This window comes from Giraffa tippelskirchi, chromosome 4 (assembly GCF_054371585.1).
Source record: "Giraffa tippelskirchi isolate mGirTip1 chromosome 4, T2T-mGirTip1v1.2.pri, whole genome shotgun sequence".
Classification (NCBI taxonomy): domain Eukaryota; kingdom Metazoa; phylum Chordata; class Mammalia; order Artiodactyla; family Giraffidae; genus Giraffa; species Giraffa tippelskirchi.
The window spans coordinates 200919272-200944467 of NC_137278.1; the positions used below are offsets into that span (position 1 = coordinate 200919272).

Genomic DNA, 25196 nt, shown 5'->3' on the forward strand with positions numbered 1-25196 from the left:
CAGTGTTTTATAGACTCTTTAAGCGAGTTTAGCTCCATAAGTGATAAAGCCGGGTTCAGGCGTTATGGGCCCTGCGAGCGACTGTCACTTCCACATGGATAGACTCATAGTCCTTCCAGGGAGGACCTGGGAGAGGTTCTGGAGCAGGAGCCCGGGGGAAAGGGCCTCAGTGGCCCAACTACTCTGGACCCTCTGAGGGTCTCACCCAGGCTGGTGAGTGCTTAATTTCAAGATCTTATACAGACCAAGAATAAGACTGAGTGCTCAGTTGCTCAGTTCTGTCCATCTCTTTGTGACCTCATGGACTGTAGCCTGCCAGGCTCCTCCATCCATGGGATTCTTCAGACAAGAATACTAAAGTGGGTTGCTATTTCCTCCTCTGGGGGATCTTCCCAGCCCAGGGATTGAACCCAGATCTCCTGTGTCTCCTGCATTGCAGGCAGATTCTTTACCCCTGAGTCACTGGGGAAGCCCCAAGGATGATATTATCAGCCCCAAACTGGGGGTATTTATCACCTCACTGCTGTTGGCAACTCTGAAAGCTGCAGTTGGGTCCAAAAGGACATGGCCACTGTCACCAGAGCCTCTGAGGGGAGAGACAAGGCTTCAGATGGAGGTCAAAGGGCAGCTTTGTCATCCAAAGTTTTCTATTCTGGATGATTTTCTTTTAAATATTCATTATATTCGGTTGCTGTCAGGTCTTAGTTGTGGCATGCAGGCTTCTGCGGGATCTTAGTTGCTGGACCAGGGATCGAACTGTGTCCCCTGCGTTGCAAGGCGGATTCTTATCCACTGGACCACCAGGAAAGTCTCATGGGTGATTTTTTTTAACACATATTTTTTTGGGGGGCTGTGCCGAGTCTTAGTTTCAGCGCCCAGAATCTTTAGTTGAGGCATGCGAACTCTTAGTTGTGGCATGTGGGATCTAGTTCCCTGATCAGGGATGGAACTCAGGCCCCCTGCACTAGGAGTGCGCAGTCTTAGCCACTGGACTGCCAGGGAAGTCTTGAAAGCGCGACTTTGAGAACAACTGATCTTTTGTTCCACAGAATTTGTTAAAGGGATGGAGAAGTGTAAGGATAACGATGAATCTGAAAATGAGGGTGATAAGCCCAGGACTGCAGTAAACGGGCATTCTGGGCAGTGACTCAGGAAGTGTATCAGGGGAGGAGGCTTTGGGAGCCCTCCCCTGAAAGGCAGGCTTCTCTTGTGATTTGCTCTTATTTCGGGAGTCGGGCCCCCTCAAACTCTGCTTCAGAGGTGGTCCACTGTCTCCTGACATGCACTTTTTCAAAATTCATCTTCTTCTCCAGCAGGGTGAAGATTACTCATTCATTCCTGGAGAAGGCTGTTGAGTTTTGATAACAAGCAGCAGTGATTCTGCAAGCCTATTTGTCATGATCTGGGTCAAGGACCCCAGCGGGTCCAGACTGACTGTGGTCCCCTCTTCCTGTCATACCCACCAAAGGCACGAGGAGGGCCAGCATCAAATACTGGGGTCGAATCTGCGCCGTGTTAGATGTAATATCCTAAATGTAATTGTCATATTTCTCCACATCTACTTTTTGATGGTTTAAGTTCTTTCTGCAGGAGCATTGGAAAATCAATGAGGCAGAATATGTCGACAAGTCGTTTATACTGATGAAAACAGGCCAGGGTTGTTGTCTTGCTGTTAGTAGTTGTGTTTTTTTTGACCAAAGTCATTGCAGCGACTTTGAAGAAAGGATCTGAAAATGATCACTCAGCCTGGTATTTATTTTGGAATATATGCTGACCTCTACCTCTCAGAGCCAAACAGCCTAATCCTTGACCATCCCAGGGTGAGTTTAGGAATTTGTGATCGTGTCCTTTTGACTGGGGATCTGCATACATCACTAACTAGCTGGTCTGGAGGGATGAGGTTTCTCTAGGCTGAAATAGAAGGATGAAAACAGAGGGCCAACCGGAGATGCTCATCTTCAGCAGTTAATCCGTAAGGAATATTCCTGTACGAATGACGTCAGAAAAGGTCCTTCCCGGTGCACAGGGAGGGCATATCCCCTTCCGTAGAGTGTATTTCTCAACAAAGATCCCAAGTAGGCTGATAAGAATGGTCGGCATCTTGCATTCTTATCCTTGTTTTGCATTAGGAGTTTCTTGGATATTTGCTCAGAGTGAGGGGAAGGGTCGATGTATATAAATAAGGGGGAGGAGACCTGGCAAGACTGGGAACACGACCTCTGCCCTTCAAAGCCTGGGAAGCCCCCTGAATGCTCGCAATTCCCGCGGCGTATGGACCCTCCCCTCTGCACACAGAGCGGGGTTAGAGGTTAATGAATGAGGGCTCTCCCCGCACACGGGAGCCCACCCCACCGTGGCTTTATAAATAGGGGCTTAAACGGGGGTCAGAATAGGGCCTGCATGTTGCTTCCAGCCTCTCCCCATCTCCCTGAAGTCACGGTGTTCAAAGCTGCCCTCCTTCCTCTGGGGAAGGAGAGGTGAGACCCTGGGCGGCTGCCACCGGCCCCCTGGGTCTCCAGCGGGGACCCAGCGGAAAACAAAGTGGGGGAGGGCCTCGCTGCCCCTATTCTTCTCCGTAATCCCTTCAAAAATAATTGCAGAGCCAACCTCTGGCCTCCAGCACATTTTCCACTTGATTAGAGGCCTTTGTGAAGTGGGAAGGGGACCCGCAGGCCTGGACATTGTGCAAGGCCTGAAATGTCCAGCTGGGGTTTTTTTCCATCAAAAGAGGATTTTAGTAAAACCGTTATCAGGGGCTTAGGGGAGCGGAGCCGCTGAGCCGCGCTACGCGTGGATTAGCACCAGCGGGCCGGGCTGGGCTCTGGGAGGGCGGGAAGGTGTTGGCGGCCACTTATCCACAGGGCCTCCTCAGCAGCCTCATGAGGTCCCCAGCAGGTACAGGGGGAGGAGCAGATGGGGGAGAGGGGACCGAGTCCCAGGCGTGGGGGGTCCTCGTAGGGCTCTCCCTCCAGGCGTCATTGTCAGGAGGTGGCAAGAGGCTGTGGCGCTTGCACGGAGGGGCCTGCCTGCTCCAGGTCGTGCCCACTGTGTGCCCCACACCCCCATCACCGTCTCCACAGTCAGGGAGCAGGTGGCCCGGCCAAACCACTTCAAAGGGCCAGTGCTGGCCGTGTGGCCCCTGGGTTTTGTGGGGAGGAGGAAGTGGCTAGAGGGAGCGGAGGGGTGTGTGCACGATGGGTGCGTCTGCCTGGCTTTGCTCACCGTTCCCGGGTCTCCGGCCCAGGGATGGAAGGATGACTCGCATGCCGGGCAGACCTTTGCAGCCAGGACAGAGCACTGAGGCCCCACTCCTGGGGGTTGAGGGTCAGAGTCCAGGCCAGCAGAGCCTCAGGACACAGGGGCCGTCACAACATCCCTAGGATGCTGTCGGGCCGGCTGGTTTTCCCTGTAGGACGGGGAGACCTTCGTCCTGACGACAGTGATGGCCTGGAGGGGGGATAGCAATGGCTGAGGTCTTGGAGGGGGACCCACCTCACAGGGGGACCCCTCACCTCACATGGGGACCAAACACCTCACAAGGGTCCAGACACCTCACAGGGAGGACCCCCAGCTTATAAGGAGACCCATCACCTCACAGGGGGACCCCCCACCTTACAAGGAGACCCAGCACCTCACAGGGGAACCCCTCACCTCACAGGGGGACCCGACACCTCACAAGAGGACCCCTCACCTCACAGGGGGACCTGACACCTTATAAAGAGGACCCCTCACCTCACAGGGGGACCCGACACCTCTCAGGGGGACCCCTCACCTCACAGGGGGACCTGACACCTCACAGGGGAACCCCTCACCTCACAGCGGGACACGACACCTCACAGGGGAACCCCTCACCTCACAGGGGGACCTAACACCTCTCAGGAGGACCCCTCACCTCACAGGGGGACCCGACACCTCTCAGGGGGACCCCTCACCTCACGGGGGGACCCCTCACCTCACAGGGGGACACAACACCTCACAGGGGAACCCCTCACCTCACAGGGGACCTAACACCTCTCAGGGGGACCCCTCACCTCACGGGGGACCCCTCATCTCACAGGGGGACCCAACACCTCACAGGGGAACCCCTCACCTCACAGGGGGACACGACACCTCTCAGGGGGACCCGACACCTCTCAGGGGGACCTGACACCTCACAGGGGAACCCCTCACCTCACAGGGGGACCCAACACCTCTCAGGGGGACCCCTTACCTCACGGAGGGACCCCTCACCTCACAGGGGACCCAACACCTCACAGGGGTCCCAACACCTCACAGGAGGACCCCTCACCTCACAGAGGGACCCGACACCTCACAGGGGGACCCGACACCTTACAAGGAGGACCTCTCACCTCACAGGGGGACCCGACACCTCTCAGGGGGACCCCTCACCTCACAGGGGGACCCGACACTTCACAGGAGGACCCCTCACCTCACAGGGGGACCAGACACCTCTCAGGGGGACCCCTCACCCCACAGGGGTACCCCCAGCTTATAAGGAGACCCAACACCTTACAGGGGGACCCCTCACCTCACAGCAGGGGCCCCCCACCTTACAAGGAGACCCACGACCTCACAGGGGGACCTATCACTTTACTCCCAGCCTGGGAACTGGTAGCTGGAATTTTTGTCTAGTGTCTGATTTGACACAACCAGAGAAGAAGGCCTCTCTTCTTGAAAACTCGAGCTCCCAGCCCCTTCTGGGGAGACGGCGACCCTGAGCACCCCCAGCCCCTCTTGGGGACCTGGCTGGCAGTCCCTCCGCCCTTACCTCACCTGGTCCCCTCTGCTTGATGTGAGTGATCTGTGTCCTCTTTTCTCTATCTGGGTTCTTTCCCTGAATCTATATGTTCTGCGGGTCGCTGACAGTGATGTATTTCAGCCTGAGAGTCCACGGAGCTGCCCAGAGGGCTTCTGCTTTCGTCCAGCCTTCTCGCTGGCAGGAGTGGTGATCAGCTGCAGGCCTGGGCCCTGAGCTCCAGAAATTTCTCCTTTCTCTTCTCCCATTTCCTAACCAAAAACCGCCTTGGTGTCACCGTGCTGGGGGCCGAGCCTCATCGGGCTGGCCTGGTGAGGCACGGCCACCTCCTGCCTTCCAGGCTTTTATTCCACATCTGCACCAGTTGCCCTTTGGAGCCTTGTTTCCATTCCTGTGGCCAGACAATCAAGACCAAGATGGCAGGAGCCCCCAGCCTGTCCCTCTTGTGGCATTTTATGGAATCTGGCCAGACTGGCTCAGAAGTTCTTTCTCCTTGTCTTAATTTCTGCTGCCTTTTCCTAATGTCTGTTTTCCCCCAGGAGGAATCTAGGAATGTGAGACCCTCACTGCTTTATCGGGGCCTTTAATCGTTCTCATGTTCATGGGTTCCTTTAGAAGATACTCGTTTTGATTAAAAAAGAAACAACTAAGAATTTATACTCCCCAAATTTTAAAACAGTTGTTTTCCAAGGAGCTCTAGAATTTTTCATCACAAACAATATACTTCTATTTTTTTATTTTTTTGTAGTTGAAAAAAGCCAGCACCTTTGCTCCTCCTGTTAAAATGGATATTTCCATATATGAGGGTAAACGTTTTCCCAAGTTGTTCTCCCCAACCCCCCAAATATGCCAATCTAACAGGATTTGCATGTGATGGTCTTAAACTGAAGTTAGACAGTGACATTTGGTCCTGCCAGCAACATCAGGGAACCGTCCTGATACCTAGTCCCAAACAACGTGCCCAGGACGAGGATCCCTGACCCCGCTGGAACTAGAAAATTCCTTTTCATCCTTCTGGAGGCGTGAGGTTCTCCCACTCAGAAGTTCTCTGTGGGGTGCTCGGAACTGGGCACTGGCTGCAGTTCACAGACAACGCTGCCACCTGCTGGCGGGATGCAAAGCTCACAGGCGCCGTGGATAAAGAGGATCCGAGTCTCCACGTGGAAAACAAATACATAGAATTTTGTATGAATGGTACTTTACTTTTCTGCCCTACAGTGAATCCTAGTGAACTTGGGGTAAAGGAAAGCATGAGGTCAGACCCCCGGCTCTGACACTGGTGTGGACACGGCCCAGGGCCGCACCCCAGTGGGGAGGGTGAACCGGTGGGAGAGTTTGGGGGAGGGGGGTGGAGGTCCAGGAGCAACCCAGGGGGATAGAATAACTTTCCACCCCTGCGTTTCACAAGGGGCCACCCTTGACCTGTCTCCTAACCTGTGTGGACACAGTTTCGATTTTGAAGCAAGAAGGGGTGAGGCTGTTGCTGCTCAACCCTGTGCCCTGCTTACTGGAGTGCATTTCCAGTGCTCCTCGTGTGATCCTGTGGAGAATTAGACCCTCCTGTGTGGGGGAAAGATAGGCCAGCTGCCTCTCCTGTGGGTCACGCTGCTCTGTCGCCCCTTGACACCAGGCGTCTGGACTTCAGGGAGCTGGAAAGCCCAGTTGTCCATCCTGTCTGGGCTCAAAACTCCCCAAGGCCTTTCTCCGCTTCCGACGGCAGCAAACGGAGCTTGACAAAGTTCAGACCACAGAACTCAGCCTTACTTTCACAGATCTCTTAAAGATTCTAAAGATTGTCCATTTGAAACTAATTAGAAGAGCTAGAAGTCGTCACTTTAATTAGGTATTTTCATATAGTTTGCTCAAGGCACACTTGCTGGCCCTTTTTTATTTTCTTTTCTTTTTGGTAGTTCATAGCAGTGGGGTTTGAGCCATGAAGTTAAAGTTTAAAATGTGCTATGGTAAGTTGCTTCAGTCGTGTCCAACTCTTTACGACCCCATGGACTGTAGCCCACCAGGCTCCTCTATCCATGGGGATACTCCAGGCAAAAATACTGGAGTGGATTGCCATTTCCTACTCCAGGAGATTTTCCTGACCCAGAGATCGAACCCTAGCCTCTTATGTTTCCTGAAAGCCATAGTTAGCTTGTCTTCCATCTGAGAAGGCTAAGAATTTGAGGTGTTTAGCTGTTACAATTCCCCTATTTTACCCATCTGTCCAATTTTTGCCTCAGTGATTTTACTAAAGATTCTGAGGAGTATCAGTACTAGTTTGGGGGTTCCTCTCTATTTAGAGACTGCTTCTCAAAAAGCAAAATGGAAGTCAGTAGCTATTCCAACACAAATGTGCACTAGTGTTCATGTAAAACTGCCAGTTTGGGGTAAAGATTTCCTAAGGAGAAACATTATGGAAGTTTGTAGTAGATGTTTTCCTGATCTTTTTAGACCAGGAAAACAATGCTTCCCAAGCCATGTGGAATAATTTCACACTAGTTATAAAAAATAAATCTGGACTCAACTCTTTCCCTGAGGTGCCATTCCCATTGCTCCGACCCTGATATGGGGACAGTCTCCACCAGCACTGTGAGCCTGGTTACGTTCACCAAGGAGTGGGAAACAGAACTGGTTGTCAATGGGCGCATACTAGACCCTTTTACTCTTTCAGGACAAGAGGGATCTGTAGGTAAAGCACCTGGAAAGTCAAGACACTTGATCCTTGAGTGGTGAGAACACAGCCCATGTTCTCACAACTCAGTTCTCCTTTGTGAGTCTGGAGGCCTGGGAGTGTGTGGTATGTTGGGCTGTGACTTCTCAGCGTGGCGGTGTTTGCAGTGTCTGTGACGCAGCAGTGCTGGAGGGTTGGCTCATGTGCTGAAAGACAGCGGGGGACCAACTGGGGGACCGGGTACCCTAAGCCCGTTGACCAACTCCTTAAACGAGCTTTCCAGCTCCTTGCAAAAGGCTGGACACAGCGTTTGAGTCTGCATAGTGTAATACTTATTAGCTAGTAACAGTAACTTTCAGGGGACTTTCCTGGTGGCCCCATGGTTAGGACTCCATGCTTCCCTTGCAGGAGGCATGGGTTCGATCCCTGCTGGAGAAAATTTAGTTCCTACATGCCACGTGGAGAGGCCCAAAAACCAAAACACAAAACTTCCAGCATTCAGAGTGCTTCCTCCAGGTGAAAATAACGTTCCCTAGCTCAGCTCCTTCAGAAGTGGGACAGGGGTGTCCGGTGTTGCTTAACAACAGCTCAACAACCAGGATCTGGCTCTCGCTGGTGAGGGACAGGCCTCCTCGCTGATGGGGAACGCCTGGGGTGGTCACCTGGGCACGGTCTTTCCACCCTCATCAAGCCTTCTTCCCCATTTCTAAAATGAAATGTCCAGTATCTACCAGATTTGGGAAAACAGGAATTGTGAGACCGGGAAGCCGCACACGGTCCGGACTCCATGCATCCGGGGGCGGCGTCCACATCCCACCTGACTCTGCCCAGCATGTGTGACCGGGAGGCTGTTCACACTCACAGATGAAAGTGAACCCACAAGGACATGGGGCATTTGTCCTTTACCCAGAGTGGAAGGGTGATGAGCTCATAAAACGCTTTTAAGTCTTATGTTTCTGTGTTAACGTACAGGAGTAGAGGAATTCCATGTGGATTCTGTTTTACTTGCAGGGGGTGGTGTTAACATACCCCATCTGGGGCTGTGTGTCCTGCTCTTGGCCGTCTACCTCTTGCCCCTAGACTGGAGGAGTGGCTGAGTGTGGTACCCAGCACTCGGTACAGGCAGCTCCAGCAGGCAATGTCAGAGGCACTCCTGGAAAAGAGGAAAGGGCTGACACTGACCAGGTGTGGACATTTAAAGGTGCGATGTCTGGAAATACCCGTCTTCTATCCAAGACCTAAGTGTCCGCTCTTCTCCCAGCTGTGCACTCATCCTGGAGACATTCCAAATTGTTAATAGTTGGCACAGATCCAAATATGAGGTCTCCTCTGTGACAACATTCACTTTTCAAAAACTGTCACTTGCTCCCCACTGTCTGAACATGGACCTTGACAAGATGAGACAGAGGTGTGGCCCAGGCACTGGCTTCTGATTTCTAATCCTGTGCTTCCCAGGATCCACAAAGCCCCACCCCTGACTCCTCATGGGTCACGGTGGCACAGTTTAGGTCTTGCCCTCTAGTAAAGGCAAAGAATTAGCTTTTTAAAGGGGGTGATGACTGATTCAGGGGGAGAAGGGCAGCAGAGGGGTGACCACTGGTCCCGTGGCCACAGCAGGGCCCTGGGAGCAGAGGGGCTGCTGTCAAAAGCTGCATGAGGTCTGGGTTTTGGTTACAAATCTGATCTCTTAATAAGAGGGTGTTATTCATGGCATCCAGTCCCATCACTTCATGGCAAATAGAAAGGGAAAAAGTGGAAACAGTGACAGGTTTCATTTTCATGGGCTCCACCGCGGACGGTGACGGCAGCCATGAAATTAAAAGACGCTTGCTCCTTGGAAGGAAAGCTATGACAAACCTAGACAGCATATTAAAAATCAGACACATCACTTGGCCAACAAAGGTCCTTACAGTTAAAGCTATGGTTTTTCCAGTAATCATGTATGGATGTGAGACCATAAAGAAGGCTGGGCACCGAAGAATTGATGCTTTTGAATTGTGATGCTGAAGAAGATTCTTGAGAGTCCCATGGACTGCAAGGAGATCAAACTCCTCAATCCTAAAGGAAATCAACCCTGAATATTCATTGGAAGGACTGATGCTTAAGTGCCAATACTTTGGCTACCTGATGTGAAGAGCCAACTTATTGGAAAAGACCCTGATGCTGGGAAAGATTGAAGGCAAATGGAGGAGAGAGCAGTAGAGGAGGAGATGGTTAGCTAGCATCACAGACTCAATGGACATGAATTTTCGCAAACTCCAAGAGATGGTGAAGGACAGGGAAGCCTGGCATGCTGCAGTCCATGGAGTCACCAAGAGTCAGACATGACTTAGTGATTGAACAACAACAAAATTCTTTGGGCTTCCCGGGGGACAGTGGTAAAGAATCTGCCTGCCATTGCAGGAGATGGGGGTTCGATCTCTGGGTTGGGAAGATCCCCTGGAGGAGGAAATGGCAACCACTCCAGTATTCTTGCCTGGGAAATCCCATGGACAGAGGAGCCTGGTGGGCTAGAGTCCATGGGGTTGCAAAGAGTTGGACATGACTCAGCACAAATTTTTTGTGAACACAGTGTTCCCTGGGGTCCTTGACCCTCTTCTCTGGCTTTGAAAACCCGAGTTCAAGTTCTCTAAGTCAGAAGAAAAAGATTTTACTAATATTTGGAGATCGGCACCTGTCTAGTAGCCACTGTGGGAAAGTGGTGGGGGGGAGGGGGGAAAGCCGTGCTTTAGTTTGCATATATGTCTCCGTTTAAGAGAAGGCTCTTAGCTTTAAAAAGAAACTGTTGGGACCTCCCTGCTGGTCCAGTGGTTAAGAATCTGCCTTGCTAATGCATGGGATGTGGGTTCAATCCCTGGCCCCCCTGGTCAGGGAACTAAGATCCCACATGCTTTGGAGCAACGAAGAGCATGTATGGTGCAAGTAAGACCCAACGTAGCCTAATAAATATTAAAAAAGAAAAAAAAAACCTTCCATAAAAGGAACCTTTGCTTTTTCAGATCTCTGTTGGCTGATTTGAATCATGAAAGCATATGATCAGTTTGAATTTTCTGAACTATTTAAGGTTGTACCATAAGTTGAGCAAGCATCCTTGTCATTGCTGCCAAACTCGGAATGAATCAAGTGGGCCCCCCCAACCCTCACCCCTGCACCTTAGGATGGAGGAATTCAGCAGGAAGGAGTCCGAGGAGGGGAGTTATCCGGGACACCCAGCACTCTTAGCTAGAGGCCTGTCATGGTCCTGGAGGGGCTGCAGGTGCTGCCTGAGCCCCGCCCTCGCTTAGGTCATCTTTTAAGCAGACATTTCAGCGCTCTTGCCCCATGAGTTGTGGATAAGGACGGGGAACCCTTTCCTGACTGCTACCCAGACAGTTCCTACTGAGGTTTGTTGCTTCTAGACGATAAGGTTGACACTGAGTTCCTATTTTGGTTTGTCAGTTCTGAAGTTCCAGCAAACATCCGAGCCAGGTTTTTTTCTGTTCTTCTAAAAATCGCCCTGCAGTGCCTCTTAATGTGTGTACCACCCACAAATGACGTATCCACTCGAGTTCTAAGTGCTGCTCTTCTTTAAAAGCGTCCCCTTCTATTCCTGTAGGTACGGTGAAGCCAAACCCACTTTTCCCTTTCACGTAGTGCCCTGTGGCCTGAGCTTGTCCATCCTGGATTCAGGCAGCCAGCACTCGCTTCTGGGAGGTCGCCTTCCATGAAACCAAGGTGCAATCAGTAGTTGATCCTTCTTGGGGAGCAGAAAGGGCCTGGACTCAGTGGCTGGCTGACTTAAGGTGAGCAGTATTCTTACCTGGAAAAGAGGGTACTTTTCAGCAGGCCACTTTGAGGACTAGATGTGTACAAGCACCTGGCAAAGCACAGCACAGGTTCTCAACCCCAATTCCTTTCTTTCCATCCCAAAACATTGAGGGATGACAGTCGCCTCTGATGGAAGAAGGAGGTTTGTTCATTTTTTGCCAGAGACGCTCCAGATGGATTCTGAAGTATGCCTAGTTCAGGATGAGGAACTAGGCCCCCAATCTTAACTTCCAAATATTAACTTACCAGCCTTGAATCAAACTTATATTTAACCTTGAAAGTAAAAAACAAATGGAGAAGCAGAAAAACCTTCCGGTTATAGTTGGCAGATTACTTTTCGTATTAAATGAGAGGTGACCACAGAGTAAGACTTAAGAGGTGCCCAGATTTTTACTGGCTGAATCTGCACAGCCTTGCAGTCTCTTGGGAGAAGAAAACCAGTCTGAGAACTCAACTGCTTGTGGGAGCTGTAGAGGCAAATGCTGAATCAGAAAGCTGACCCTGATTCAGAGTTCGTCCTCACCAGGGTTCACACATTTTTTTCTCCAGGCAGTAAGCACTGTAACCTAAGAGGGAAGGGACAGATCCACACCTTCCCCAAAGAAAAGGAAGATGGATCTAGTGTCAGGCTCCATTAGACCCACTTGTGAAGGCTCTCCAAAAAGGAACAATGCCGCTTCTGTGATCCGCCTGAGCAGCGAGCTTGGAAACTTTACAAAACAATCTTCCCCAAGAGAAACCTGGTTCTCCCTCTCTTCCTGGAAAGAGGTGTGGATCCAGGAAAGTGCTGTGCTGCTCTGACCAGTGTTTTCTGAGATCAGTATTAAAACCAGACAGACCTATGTGAAACCAGGAATATGAACAGCCTCACTATATACACTTGTTTCCACAGCCCAACCACAGGGCGTCAGATGATTTAGTTATTGTCTACCAAAGGGAGCTCCTTGCTGGAATTGTTGGTATTCTGCCCCAGTGCAGGCTAAGAACCCACCAGAGTGGATGGAGTGACCGCCTTCTTAAAATGCAAATGGACAAGAACACCAGGCCCGCCTCCTTCTTAAAATGCAAATAGGCAAGAACTCCAGGCCTCCCTCCTCACCAACGGTGGGGCTGGTGGAGAATGCTAAGGAGGGACTGGTGCCCCCCTCCCCTGCCCACGTCTCCCTCTGAGGCTCAGTCCACTCGCCTGAGTGCCCTTAACTTTCCCAACAACAATGGTCCCAGTGCCCGCCCAGCCCTCTTGCAGCCTCCCCCATACCCTCTAGGGGTCAAGAAACCCATCCTTCTTCCCACTTCCACATCTCATGACCCACTTCTCGAACATCACCCCTAGGTCTCATGTCCTTGTGGAGAAAAACTGGCCACCCTGGTGGAATTGTGACTCTTACAAAAGTTTCATTTTGTTCAGTTTCTTTAAATTTCCATGTTGTTGACAGTTCAGAAATGATATAAATCTCCATTCTGATCACATTTCTAGCAACAGAACATTTAGATGTCAGCAGTAAACCTTATACAGGATAAATTTTTCACCACAAGCTTACTCACACCACACAGGCTGCACCGAACCCTGCATCTTATACTTTTACTTCAGAGATGCAAACCCACCTCCTACTTTGGCCTGGACCCAAACACACACACTGCCTTAAAAATAATTCACAGATACAAGGCTTTTGAGTTGTTTTTTTTCAAAAAACATACTTCATATTTCCTCTTTTATTATATAAATATCAGTTTAACCTTTTACTGTAAGAATATAAATGTTTTAAGAGGATCTTTGTTATTATTTATACAAATTCACAAACAGTACAATTAATTGATAAAGGTCTCTGGGTTTCTTTAACTCCGTGGTCTCGCATGTTGCTGTGGAGGATTCTAAAAAAATAAACAAAACGAACAAAAAACTCCAACAGAAAAATATACATCCTACTCAGAAGTGATTTTTTTTTTTTCAAAGCCACAAGTCCCAACCCCCACCAAAATAAAGAAAGGCGTTTACTCCTCCATTTAGAAACAGAATTTTTAAAAACCCACCAACACCTGTTTCATTAACAGAATAGAGATAAGACATGAATTTCAGTCTCCTCCCCTTCACACCAGGGCCCGGGCCTCCAGGGCCAGTTCCAGCTCCTCTGCTCCCTACAGGAAGCCTCACTGTGACCTTTTCTGGGGAAATGTGGAAGAGAGGGAGGGCAGGGCAGACTTTGCATATATAATCATCATTTTCAAGACACAATCTGCATCTCAGACAGACGAAAAAAAACAACAGTCCAACTCTCATGTCTCCCACACATTTGTGCTATAAATTAAGTCAAGATTTAGGAGCACAGGCTGGGTCCTCAAATGCTTACGGACAAGGAGAAAAATAAGAGCCAGAAACGTGAAGTGGGAAACACTGGATGGATGGGGCTTGGGAAGAAGCCAAAAGGAAAAAAGACATACAAACCCAATGGGCATCTTTCCAGTCCAGGCACAAAAATGTTTCAGTCTCAAAATATCTCTCTTGTAGAATTCCAGGGCTTCAGAGAAAAAAGTAAACTAAAACGAGGTAGCCAGACATATATATGTGTATATATATATATATATATATATAACTTATATATATATAATATATAGAATATACTCAGCAGAAAAAAAAAGAGACAAGTTGATGTCAAGTTTCTTCAAAAAATAAAAAAAGAGAGACAACACCAATGAAATGAGCGTGAGTAGCAGAGTGCTGTCAGAGGAGCGATGAGGCGAGACTGGGATTAGTTACAAAGTGGAAGAAGGGTGAAAAGGCCGTTGTAGTTGGGTTTGCTTTTATACATTTCGAAATAAAAACCAGATCACAGTATTCAAATGAAAGCTTAAGTGAAGGCAGACATTTTCCTCAACTCCCCAGGGCTGGAGGGATTGCTCACTCCCACCTCCACCCCCACTTCCAGGCGCAGCGCGGACACAGTAGCTCAGTCCCTCCTCCGGACACCCACCGGGAGGAGTGGGTGATGGGCAGCGGGTCCATCTCCACACCCTCTGGGAACAGGAGAGGGGCGGGGGGGGCGGTGGAGGGACCCACCCCCAGACACACGAGAAGGGGAGAGGGGAGGGGAGCCTGGGGGCTTCCGGTCATCGTCCCCCCGCGTCCGCGGCCGGGGGGAGAACAGGGCGGGACTGGGGGTGGGGGGCGCGGGGGAGACGGGTGCTGCCGCCCTCACCTGACCTTCTCACTGTCCGTCATCTGCCAGAGGCCCAGGTTGAGTACCTTGAGGCAGGGCAGCTGCGTGATGCGCTCCAGGCCGCGCTTGGTGATGCGGGTGCAGCCGTACAGGTCGATGCCGGTGAGTTGGCTCAGGTGCTCCGCGATCAGCTCCAGGCCCTTGTCCGTGATGCGCACGCACTGGCCGATGTTGAGCGTGCGCAGCCCGTGCATCTGCCGCACCATGCGGTTGATGCCGTCGTCGCTGATGTGGCAGGAGCAGAGGGACAGGGACTTGAGGCCGTCCAGCCCCTGCGCGATGTAAGCCAGGCTCTGGTCCCCCACCTTGTCGCAGAAGGACACGTCCAGCCCCGAGAGGCGCAGGCTGCCCATGGCCAGATGCATGATGCCCGTGTCGCTGATGTTGTCGCACGAGCGCAGGTTGAGGCTGCGCAGGCTGCCCATGTGCGACAGGTGCAGGAGGCCGGCGTCCGAGATGCCCCCGCAGAAACTGAGGTTGAGGAGCCTCAGGCCCGTCAGTCCCCGGGAGATGTGCTTCAGGGACAGGTCCGTGAGCTTCTGGCAGTCCTGCAGCGTGAGCTGTTCCAGGCCCAGGCAGCCCTCGGCCGCGCTGCGCGTCATGCCGGCCAGGTGCCCGATGCCCACGTCCGAGAGGTGGCGGCAGCTGCGGAGGTTGAGGCTCTTGAGGCGCTGCAGGCCCCAGGCGATGAGCAGGAGGCCGGTGTTGGTGATGTTGCTGCAGCCGCCCAGCTCCAGCACCTCCAGGCCCTTGAGGTACTGGGCGATACGGCCCAGGCTGCTGTCGGTGATCTGCTTGCAGAGGCTCAGGTTGAGCGCGCGCAGCGAGCCGATCTCCTGCACGAACGCGTGGCCCAGCCCGTTGTCGGTGAGGTTGTAGCAGCCGCTGAGGTTGAGGCTCTCGATGTTGGCCATGCCCTGGATCACGTAGCTGAGGCTGCGGCGCAAGCTCAGGATCTGCACCCGGCGGATGCCCCGGGCCTGCAGGCTGGGGAACAGCGACGGGTTGGCCCGGCGCAGGTGCAGCTTGGCCTCCACCCCCCGCCACACCGACTTGTGGTAGGCGGCGTCCCGCCAGGCCGTGCACACCTGCGCCGCGCGCCCCTTGTCGCGCACGTCCAGGTAGCCGAAGATCATGGCTAGCAGCTCGGGGAACAGGCACGAGATGTGCGTCTCCATCTTCCTCCCCGCTGCGCCGGGGAGGAGGCGCGGGCCCCGCTCCCGCCCGAGCGACGAGGCGGCTGGCCGGCCGCGCCGCGGGCCCAACGGACGCGCCTCCCGCCTTCCGGCTCGGCGCCGCTCCTCCTCCCGTCCGCGCGTCCTTCCTGCCGCCCTGCCCGCCCTCCCCGCCCGGCGCGCTCGGCGCTCACATCCCGGGCGGGCGCCCCCGCGGCCCGGCCCTCGCTGGGCTCAGCCCCGCCGCGCCCGGCCCGCGCCGCCCCGCCGCCGCCGCCGCGCCCCCGGCCGCATCCTCCGGCGCCGCGCGGGCCGGGCTGCGCGCTCGGGCTGGGCGCCGGGAGGCTGCGGCCGCCTTTGTCCTCGCCCGCTTTTCAAAGCTGCCAGCGGGCCGCCCGCACTCGGCCGCCCCAGCGGGGGGACCTCGGGCCGGCGCGCGCTCGGCCCCCGCGTCCGCGCGCGGGGCAGCGCCGGCCGGCACGGAGCGCGCGCGCGGAGCCGACCCGGGGCGAGCGGCGGCCGCGCCGGGGGCGTCCGGGCCGGACCCGCTGCTCTCCGCGCCTCCGCGCCCCCGCCCCCCGCGCTCCCCCGCGCGCGCGCGATGGTACGAGCCTGCGCGCCGGAACTGCCGGCGTTGCCCTGGAAACCGAGCGCCGGCCCGCCGCGGGTTAACCCTGTGCTCGCCGTCGGGGCGTGGGCCGAGCCCGCAGCCGCTTCCGCCGCCGCCGCCGCCCGCAGGGAGCTGCCGGCCACGCCCGGCCAGCGTCTGGGCTCTGCGCCTCCGGCCTGAGGCCGCCCTGTGCGCCCCCTGCCCGGCCTCCCGCTGGCTCCCTTTATCCTCCCTCAAGACTTTCCTCCCCAGATCCTGGCTGGGGGCCGCCCCGCTCCCCTCCCTGCCGGCGTTCCCGGGCCCCGCGGCGCGTCTATGCGGCCACCCCCTCGGTTCTCCCCAGTGGGCAGCTTCCCACGGTTCCTTTCTCTCCAGTCTTGTGCGGTAAACTGGGGAGAAACTCCGCTGTGTCCGCACGTCCCTTAGCCGAGCTCGGCCCCCCGGTGCGCACTGGGGATCTAGGCATTTCCACTTCCTTCTAGCATGTTCCGGGTGTTTCCAGACACCGCCGCCTGTGCGCTCCTTCGGTCCCTGCGCATCACAACTTCCTCCGCTTCCGCACTCGACCGGGAGCCCCGGGCGGCGCCGCGTCGCCCTCTCCTGCCTCCCCAAGCCCTTCTCTCCATCGCCTTCTTTGTCAGCCTTTTAGACGGTGAAGGGCCCAGTTGGGCTGACAGTCAGTGAATTCGTGTGTGCTTTCACAGTTTTGCCTTTGGATAAAGGAGAGTGACGATTGGACTTGATTTAAAGTGCTTCAGCAAATGTCTGTTCGTTTATAAACTGTTTGCTGGAATCATGAAATGCTGTAGTCTAGAAGTGGCTCCCAGATTTTAAATAACCACTCAGAGGATAGGATTTCAGAGTTTCATTTTAACTTCCCCTAACCAAGAATTCTGCAATCAGAAAATGAACCTCTGTGTTTTTAATGAATTTGTGGATCCACACAAACCTGACTCAGCTATCAAAAAAGGAAATTGGGGGTACTTCTCTGGCAGTCCAGTGCTGAGACTGGGTTCCCAATGCAGGGGGCCTGGGTTCTATTCCTAGTTGAGGAACTAAGGTGCTAAGATCTCGCGTGGGGTGGGGTGGGGGTGAGGAATGGTTTAATTGGTTCTTTAAGGGCATGAACACGATTTTTACTGCGTTCCATGTTTAGTATATGAGGTTCACTTTTGGCTACTTCTGTTTTGCCCAGGAGACCAGTAGTGGGCTAAGTAACATACAGATTGGTAATAGACATCATACGTTTTAGACTTTACCACCTACTTCTTTTGTTCTTCGATCTGGAAATGCAGAAGCAAAATCGTTCACCCCCCAAATCCCCCCACCCCAGCCCCCAGTTGCACCTGGTGTGAGGCTCTTAGATTTGTATAACCATCCTGGAATAATGGGCTTCCCAGGTGGCACTAGTGGTGAAGAACCTGCCAGTCAATGCAGGCGATGGGATCCCCTGGAGGAGGAAATGACAACCCACTACGGTATTCTTGCTGGGGAAATGCCATGGACAGAGGAGCCTCACTGGCTATAGTCCACAGGGTTGCAAAGAGTCGGATGCAACTGCAGTGACTTCACATACAGGGTTGTGCTGGTCATCTAGAGGATTCCAAATGTGCTGTTCAATAGAGTCACAAATCTGGGGCGCACCTGGGCTGGCACTCTTGTCCTGGGGTGTATCTAGGCTTATGGTGGTCCCCCACCACTGCTGCCTAAACTTTCACCTTACATTCCCTGTAAAGTAACTTTTCTTGTTGGTCTGTGGGCGCAGACTTGTTTGTGTTGTTATCAAGGTCCTAATCAAAAACACCTTAAACCTCCCTAACACAAAACAAAGTCCTCAACCACAAATGGGAAGGAGGGGAGGTTTGCTTGCGATTGGGGCTGGGGGTTGCCTGACCTGCAGTGAAGGAGCTTAGGTTAACCCTGTTTCTCCTGCTCTCCTATTAGCTTCACTGATAGCTCAGTTGGTAAAGAATCTACCTGCATTGAGGGAGACCTGGGTTCAATCCCTGGATCAGGAAGATCCCCTGGAGAAGGGGTAAGGCTACCCACTCCAGTATTCTGGCCTGGAGAATTCCATGGACTGTCTCAAAGAGTTGGACATGACTGAGCGACTTTCACTTCACTCCTGCTCTCAACTCTGAAAAGTCATTCAGTGGTATCTGGAAATGCTTTCTCTAGAAGCTGACCACCTGCTACTAGTTCTGGGAAAACTTTTTCTTGAATTGCACTGTATTAGTACAGGGCCTTTTTACTTAAGACATTCAAACATATAACCATGATTTCCAGCAATATGATTATGTTCATGTTTATTAGATAGAATAAGCATCAGGAAGAAATGGGGACACAGCGTGGCATAGGTGCCCCCTCTGCTGAGCCTGGGGTGAGGAGGAAGTGCCTCCCCATTCTGGGTTTCAGTTTCCTTGTGTTCTGCCAGGGCAGACTGGCTGGATAATCTACAGGGATCTTTCCACAAGTCACACTATGGGAAAGCATGAGTGTTTGAGTTCTGTCTCATCCCAACATTTCACTTTGTTCCCAATGCAAGTGAGAGTAGGGACAATTTCACGTGGCTTCGTGGGGGTTTCAGTTTAGGCTATGATTTAAGACACACAAGTAGAGGGAGAGCATTATGGTCCAGAGACTGGGTGACTGAAAATTATATTTATGTGTGTGTGTGTGTGTGTGTGTCCAGAAACGGTGACCCAGAGTCTAGCTGGCAGGCCTTGGATCAAAGGAGTTAAACTATGTTGTGTGTGTTTTATGTTAACTCTATTGTATCCGTGGCACATCACATGCTGTGTGGGAGGCACTCTGTAAATGCAGTTGAAGACATACAAATGGCCTACGAGCACATAAAAAGATGCTCAACATCATTAATCATTAGAGAAATGCTAATCAAAACCAAATAAGGCATTAATTACCTCATACCCATTAAGATGGCTGCAGTTAATAAAATGGAAAATAATAAGTGTTGGTGAAGAGGTAGAGGAATTGGAGTTCTGGTGTGCTGTTGGTGGGAATGTGAAATGGTATAGCTGCTGTAGGGGACAGCATGGCAGTTCCTCGAAAACTTAAAAATACAACTACCCTATGATCCAGCAATTCCACTTCTGGGTATATATCAAAAATAAAGAAAAGCAGAGTCTAGAGGAAACATTTGTACACCCAAGTTCATAGCATTATTTGCAACAACCAGAAGATAGTGAAACAAGAGGGAAGGGGGCAGGGCACAAACTTTAAAAGAATGACATAGCCAGAGGACACGACAGAAGCTGATTAGAACCAAATAGGTCCAAGATTGTGGATGAATGGACTTGACCTTGAGCCTTAGTATACACTCATTGTGACACATCAGCAAGCTAAGTGATACAACTACAGGCACCATGACCATTCCTGAGGCCAGCCGTCAAAGGCCAAAAAGTGGGTGGTGGCCCAATTCCTGGAAAACTCCTCCCCTTCCCCCAAATAGTTGAAATAATCCTCCCACTCATTAGTGTGTGAAATTACCTCACCCATAAAAACTAACCACACCACTTTTTGAGGTTGCTCTCATGCTACTGGTAAAGAACCTGCCTGCCAATGCAGGTAGACATAAGAGACATGGGTTCAGACCCTGGGTTGGGAAGATTCCCCTGGAGGAGGGCACAGCCACCCACTCCAGGATTCTTGCCTGGATAATCCCCATGGAAAGAGGAGCCTGGCGGGCTATAGTCCATGGGGTTGCAAAGAATCGGACACAACTGAAGTGGCTTAGCATGCATGCTCGCCTTCTGAGATGGCCCACACTTTGTCCATGGAGTGTGTTTCTATTTAAATAAATCCACTTCTTACCTATCACTTTGTCTCTCACTGAATTCTTTCCACCATGAGACATCAAGATCCCGAGCTTCATTAGGTCCTGAAACCAGGTGTATGATCTCAGTTGGAAGACCATGGGTTTGGGGCAGGTTCAAGTCCTGGCCTTGTAGCTCAGTCGGTAAAGAATCTGCCTGCAATGCAGGAGGCCTGGGTTTGATTCCTGGTTGGGCAAGATGCCCTGAGAAGGAAATGGCAACCCACTCCAGTATTCTTGCCTGGAGAATCCCAGGGACAAAAGAGCCTGGTGGGCTACAGTCCATGGGGTTGCAAGTGTCAGACACTACTTAGGACTAAACCACCACCACCACCAAGTCCTGGCCACATGGGTTTGAGTCCCAAACTACATTTTGGCCAGGTTTGAGTTTCAGCACATGGGTTCAAGCCCCAATCTGAGATGCATGATTTGAGTAGGAGTAACCTAAGCGTCCCTCACAGATGATGGATAAACACAATTCGGTCTATCGATACAATGGACTATTATTCAGCCTTAAAAAGGGAGGAAATGCTATCACACCACAGTATGGAAGAAACTTGGGGACTTTATTCTGAGTGAAACAAACCGATCACAAAAAGATAATAGGGTATTATTTCACTTATGTGAGGTGTGCAGAGTGGTGAAAAATCCCAGAATCTGGAAGGGTGGTTGCCAGAGGCTGGGGGGAAGGGGTTGTTTATGGGCATAGAGTTTCAGTTTTGCAAGATGAACAAGTTCTGGGAATTGTTGCACCATGTGAATGTACTTAACACTATGGAATTCTACGCTTTAAGATGGCTATGACGGTAAATTTTACTGTATATGTATTTTGCAACAATTAAAAATGAAAATATAGGAAAATATGGAAGATATAGTAAATGTGAAAATGAAAGAAACAGAGCAAACAATGTGAAATGAAGACATAAATAAATAGGAAAAATAGATGAAAATTGTTCTCACATCAACAAATTGCTGGGGACACCCTCAAACCACTTGTTTCAGTTCAGTTCAGTTCAGTTCAGTCTCTCAGTCGTGTCCGACTCTCTGCAACCCCATGAATCGCAGCTCGCCAGGCCTCCCTGTCCATCACCAACTCCCAGAGTTTACCCAAACTCATGTCCATCGAGTTGGTGATGCCATCCAGCCATCTCATCCTCTGTTGTCCCCTTCTCCTCCTGCCCCCAATCCTTCCCAGCACCAGGGTCTTTTCCAGCGAATCAACTCTTCGCATGAGGTGGCCAAAGTATTGGAGTTGCAGCTTCAACATCAGTCCTTCCAATGAACACCCAGGACTGATCTCCTTTAGGATGGACTGGTTGGATCTCCTTGCAGTCCAAGGGACTCTCAAGAGTCTTCTACAGCACCACAGTTCAAAATCATCAATTCTTCTGTGCTCAGCTTTCTTCACAGTCCAACTCTCACATCCATACATGACCACTGGAAAAACCATAGCCTTGACTAGACGGACCTTTGTTGACAAAGTAATGTCTCTGCTTTTTAATATGCTATCTAGGTTGGTCATAACTTTCCTTCCAAGGAGTAAGCGTCTTTTAATTTCATGGCTGCAATCACCATCTGCAGTGATTTTGGAGCCCGCAAAAATAAAGTCTGACACTGTTTCCACTGTTTCCCCATCTATTTCCCATGAAATCTATTTCCCATGAAGCGATGGGACCGGATGCCGTGATCTTAGTTTTCTGAATGTCGAGCTTTAAGTCAACTTTTTCACTCTCCTCTTTCACTTTCATCAACAGGCTCTCTAGTTCTTCTCTTTCTGCCATAAGGGTGGTGTCATCTGCATACCGAGGTTATTGATATTTCTCCCAGCAATCTTGATTCCAGATTGTGCTTCTTCCAGTCCAGTGTTTCTCATGATGTACTCTGCATATAAGTTAAATAAGCAGGGTGACAATATACAGCCTTGATGTACTCCTTTCCCTATTTGGAACCAGTCTGTTGTTCCATGTTCAGTTCTAACTGTTGCTTCCTGACCTGCATACAGGTTTCTCAAGAGACAGGTCAGGTGGTCTGATATTCCCATCTCTTTAAGAATTTTCTACAGTTTATTGTGACCCACACAGTCAAAGGCTTTGTTTACTGACTCCCAAATTATTAGTTCACTATATCCTATAGACAAGGGCTTTATCTACCCCAAGAAAAATAAGGATTTGGGGTCTGGTTGGCTGGAGCCCTCACTTCAGGATGACTGTACCTGTTTGTGTCCTAACTGGAAAAACTCATGCAGAAAGAAAGAGTGACTTGAGGGTTGAGAGTCACCCCCAGATGGATGGACACTCCCTCCATCTACTCTGGAAATGTGGCTGCCACTTGAAATTTGTCATTTGCAACTTTTGCATGTTAGCTCATACTTATTTTCACATATTCCAACACCTGACCAAAGGATTAGAATTACTTGGATCAGAAACCCCCAAATATCAGCTAATATTTGTTAACAGTAACAAACACCTTGGGTGCTTGTTACCGAGCAGGTAGCTATGACAACTCTAATATAAGAATAAGCCGTGTTGTAAATGTAGCCATTTCTAAGCACTGAACACTTGGGCAGGGTTTTCAATCATTTGTTCAGGGGATGTACATACAGCTGGTGTGCACGGCTCTGTGCCCTGGAGTAGACAGAGAAGCAGAGGGTGAGTCTGCCCCTAAGGACTCAGAAACGCACTGCAAAATAGTGGTTGGTTATCAGTGGTGGAAGTGCCAATGGCTGATAGTTATAAATAAAATGTCCTCTGTTTAGAGGACCATTACAGAGAGGCCTCGGTTCTCAGTAGTGTTGATGGGAGGAAGGTCATTACAGAGGGTGGAAACTTCTTTAGAGAACAGTCTGGGTTTTCCTTACTGGTTCAGGAAAACATAAGAATGCCATAATAAAGGACTTCCCTGATGGTCCAGTGGCTAAGACTCTGCACTCCCAATGCAGGGGACCCAAGTTTGATCCCTGGCTAGGGAACTAGATCCCACATGTGGCAACTAAGACCTGGCACATCCAAATAAATTAAACAACAACAAAAAAAAAATTAAACAAAAAAAGAACACTTTAATAGCAAACATACATTATCATACATCGTTCCAATTTTTCAGTATAGAAGCATCAGGTTCAATTCAAAAGTCACCTTTTCAGGAAGTTCCTTGACAGTCCAGTGGTTAGAATTCTGCAGTTTCAGTGCCATGGCCCAGGTTCAATTTCTGGTTGGGGAACTTAGATCCATAAACTGTGCGGCTCCATCAAAAAAAAAAGTCACCTTTTCGAAGAATTCTTAAGCTTTTTTCACTTTTTAAAAAAATTCTCTTTCAAGAATAAGAAACCTTTAACTATTGTTTACCTGGAATTGGAATTTGGCATCTGAAGTCAGAAAGTTTTAGTTCATGGTTTGGATTTTGCTACTGTTTTTTATTTTCTTTTTAAAACTGCATTCATCTACTTATTTGGCTGTGCTGGGTCTTAGCTGTGGCGTGTGGGATCTAGTTCCCCGACCAGAGATCAAACCTGGGCCCCCTGCATTGCACTGGAATTGCGGAGTCTCAGCCACTGGGCCACCAAGGAAGTCCCCTTGCTACTGTCCTGGGAAGAGAGAGTTTTAAATCAGCTGTCTTTCTCCTCATTTTGCTCTGGTCACCTCTCCCTGACAATAGAGCTTGGCGCCTCACACCCCAGGGGAATGGGGTATGGAGCACAGGGACTGCTCAGACATCTCCTGGCCCCTGGGAAGGCTTCTCAGCACAGGGCTGTTCCCCAGGCAGCGTCCTGAGGAGCTGAGTCCCCCAGACTTGCTCCCCAAATCCTGCCCTGGAATCCACGCTCTCTCATCACAGCTGAGTGCTTCGAACTTCAGTTTCCTCATCTGTAAAATGAACATCACTCCTGGTCACAGGGCTGTGGTGAGACTTCGTTGAGAAAAGCCATGCAGTGGAGAGGGAGGGTCCTTATGCCAAACCTGGCCCCTGGGAGGGACCTAACAAATGCTGTTCTGGTTTTTTTCCTTTTATAAATGTACCATCAAAAAAAAAAGCCCCACACAGATGTGCCCCCAAATTACACAGATGCATTCTTACTGACAGTTAAACATTTAAAAAATGTTATTTCCTATTTCTGAGTAATGTGCAGGTCAAAGGAACAGAAGTGGCCCACTCACAAGAGCGTCATGAGATGGGCATTCACATGGGGGTAGCCCTGGCTCTGTGCCCCTCATTTTCTCCTCCCCAAGGCAGGAAGAGTCAGTCCCAGACTCAGTGTCTGCCAGACAGACGTCGCGCCTTTTGCCTCTGACCTAGGTTTTCAGCACCAGCTCTTGGGCTTCCTTGTGCCTTTCAAGCCTGCGTGTGCATCCGAGTAACTTGGAAGGCCTTGGGTCAGAGGTCTGGGGAGCTGCTGAGAACTCACATGTCCAGCAGGTTCCCCGGTGCTGCTGTTGCCAGAACCTCCCATCCCCTTGTTTAACTTCTCCTGCTGTAAAACTTTTGCTAAATTATATTTCTTGAAGGCTCTCCTTTTTTAGTAAAATGCAAATAATGTTTAAAAAATTTTGTCCCCCCGCCCCCATCTTTTGCCTTTGAGTCTTCTTGTGCGAAGGCCAAAGTTTTCCCCATGATGTAGTGAAAGAACGTAGGCTTTTATTTTATTTTTATTGAGTTACTTTGCACCCCGTGGCATGTAGGATCTTAAGTCCCCCAACCAGGGATCGAAACCATGCTCCCTGTAGTAGAATCGAGGAGTCCTAACCACTGGACCTCCAGGCAAATCCCAGAACATGGGTTTTCAGTCAGACAGATTCTGAGTTAAAACCTGGAATCTGTCTCTTATCAGCTCTGTGACTCTGGACAAGCTATTTAACCGCTTGGAGCCTTGGTGTTTCCATCTGTGAAATGGGACTAGTGACGTTCATATCTTGGGAGCTTGTGAGGATTGAGTAGGATAATGCACAAAACCTTCTAGCTCAGCTCCTGGCTGTTGAAAAACAGCTGCTATTTACTGATCTTTTACTATGTGTTAGACGTTCTTCAGAGGTCTTTACGAGTATGAACTTAGCAGTTCCTCACATTAGCTCACCTCCATTTACAGGTAGAGAAGCCGTGGCACAGACAGGTAAGTGCTCAGGACCAACGGGCCCACAGAACTGG

At 50.9% G+C, this 25196-nt stretch overlaps 2 protein-coding genes across 9 annotated transcripts in view; one reads left to right on the forward strand and one right to left on the reverse strand.

Moving 5' to 3' along the window:
- WNT5B (Wnt family member 5B) overlaps nt 1-25196 on the forward strand; it is an 81746-nt gene that overhangs the window by 26192 nt on the left and 30358 nt on the right. The window lies entirely within an intron of this gene.
- Nucleotides 10465-15715, reverse strand: FBXL14 (F-box and leucine rich repeat protein 14). 7 transcript variants are annotated; one of them, XM_081588496.1, is made up of 3 exons: nt 15532-15715; nt 14423-15430; nt 12897-13100 (listed from the first exon to the last, which is right to left on the reverse strand). In XM_081588496.1, the coding sequence occupies exons 2-3, from the start codon at nt 15355-15357 to the stop codon at nt 13013-13015; spliced, it is 1023 nt and encodes a 340-aa protein (XP_081444622.1). In that variant the 5' UTR covers nt 15358-15430; nt 15532-15715; the 3' UTR covers nt 12897-13012. The 7 variants fall into 7 exon arrangements, with proteins under 7 accessions (XP_081444616.1, XP_081444615.1, XP_081444620.1 ...); XM_081588490.1 differs by lacking the exon at nt 12897-13100 and adding an exon at nt 10465-11220 and having other exon boundaries at nt 14470-15715; XM_081588489.1 differs by lacking the exon at nt 12897-13100 and adding an exon at nt 10465-11220 and having other exon boundaries at nt 14428-15715.

Excerpts from the sequence above, each read along its gene's own strand:
- FBXL14 (XM_081588489.1), bottom strand. The coding sequence starts at position 15,621 with ATGGAGACGCACATCTCGTGCCTGTTCCCCGAGCTGCTAGCCATGATC. Across the intron at positions 11,221-14,427 it reads AGATGACGGACAGTGAGAAG|GTAAGAATACTGCTCACCTT; the intron begins GTCAGGTGAGGG and ends CCTCTTTTCCAG.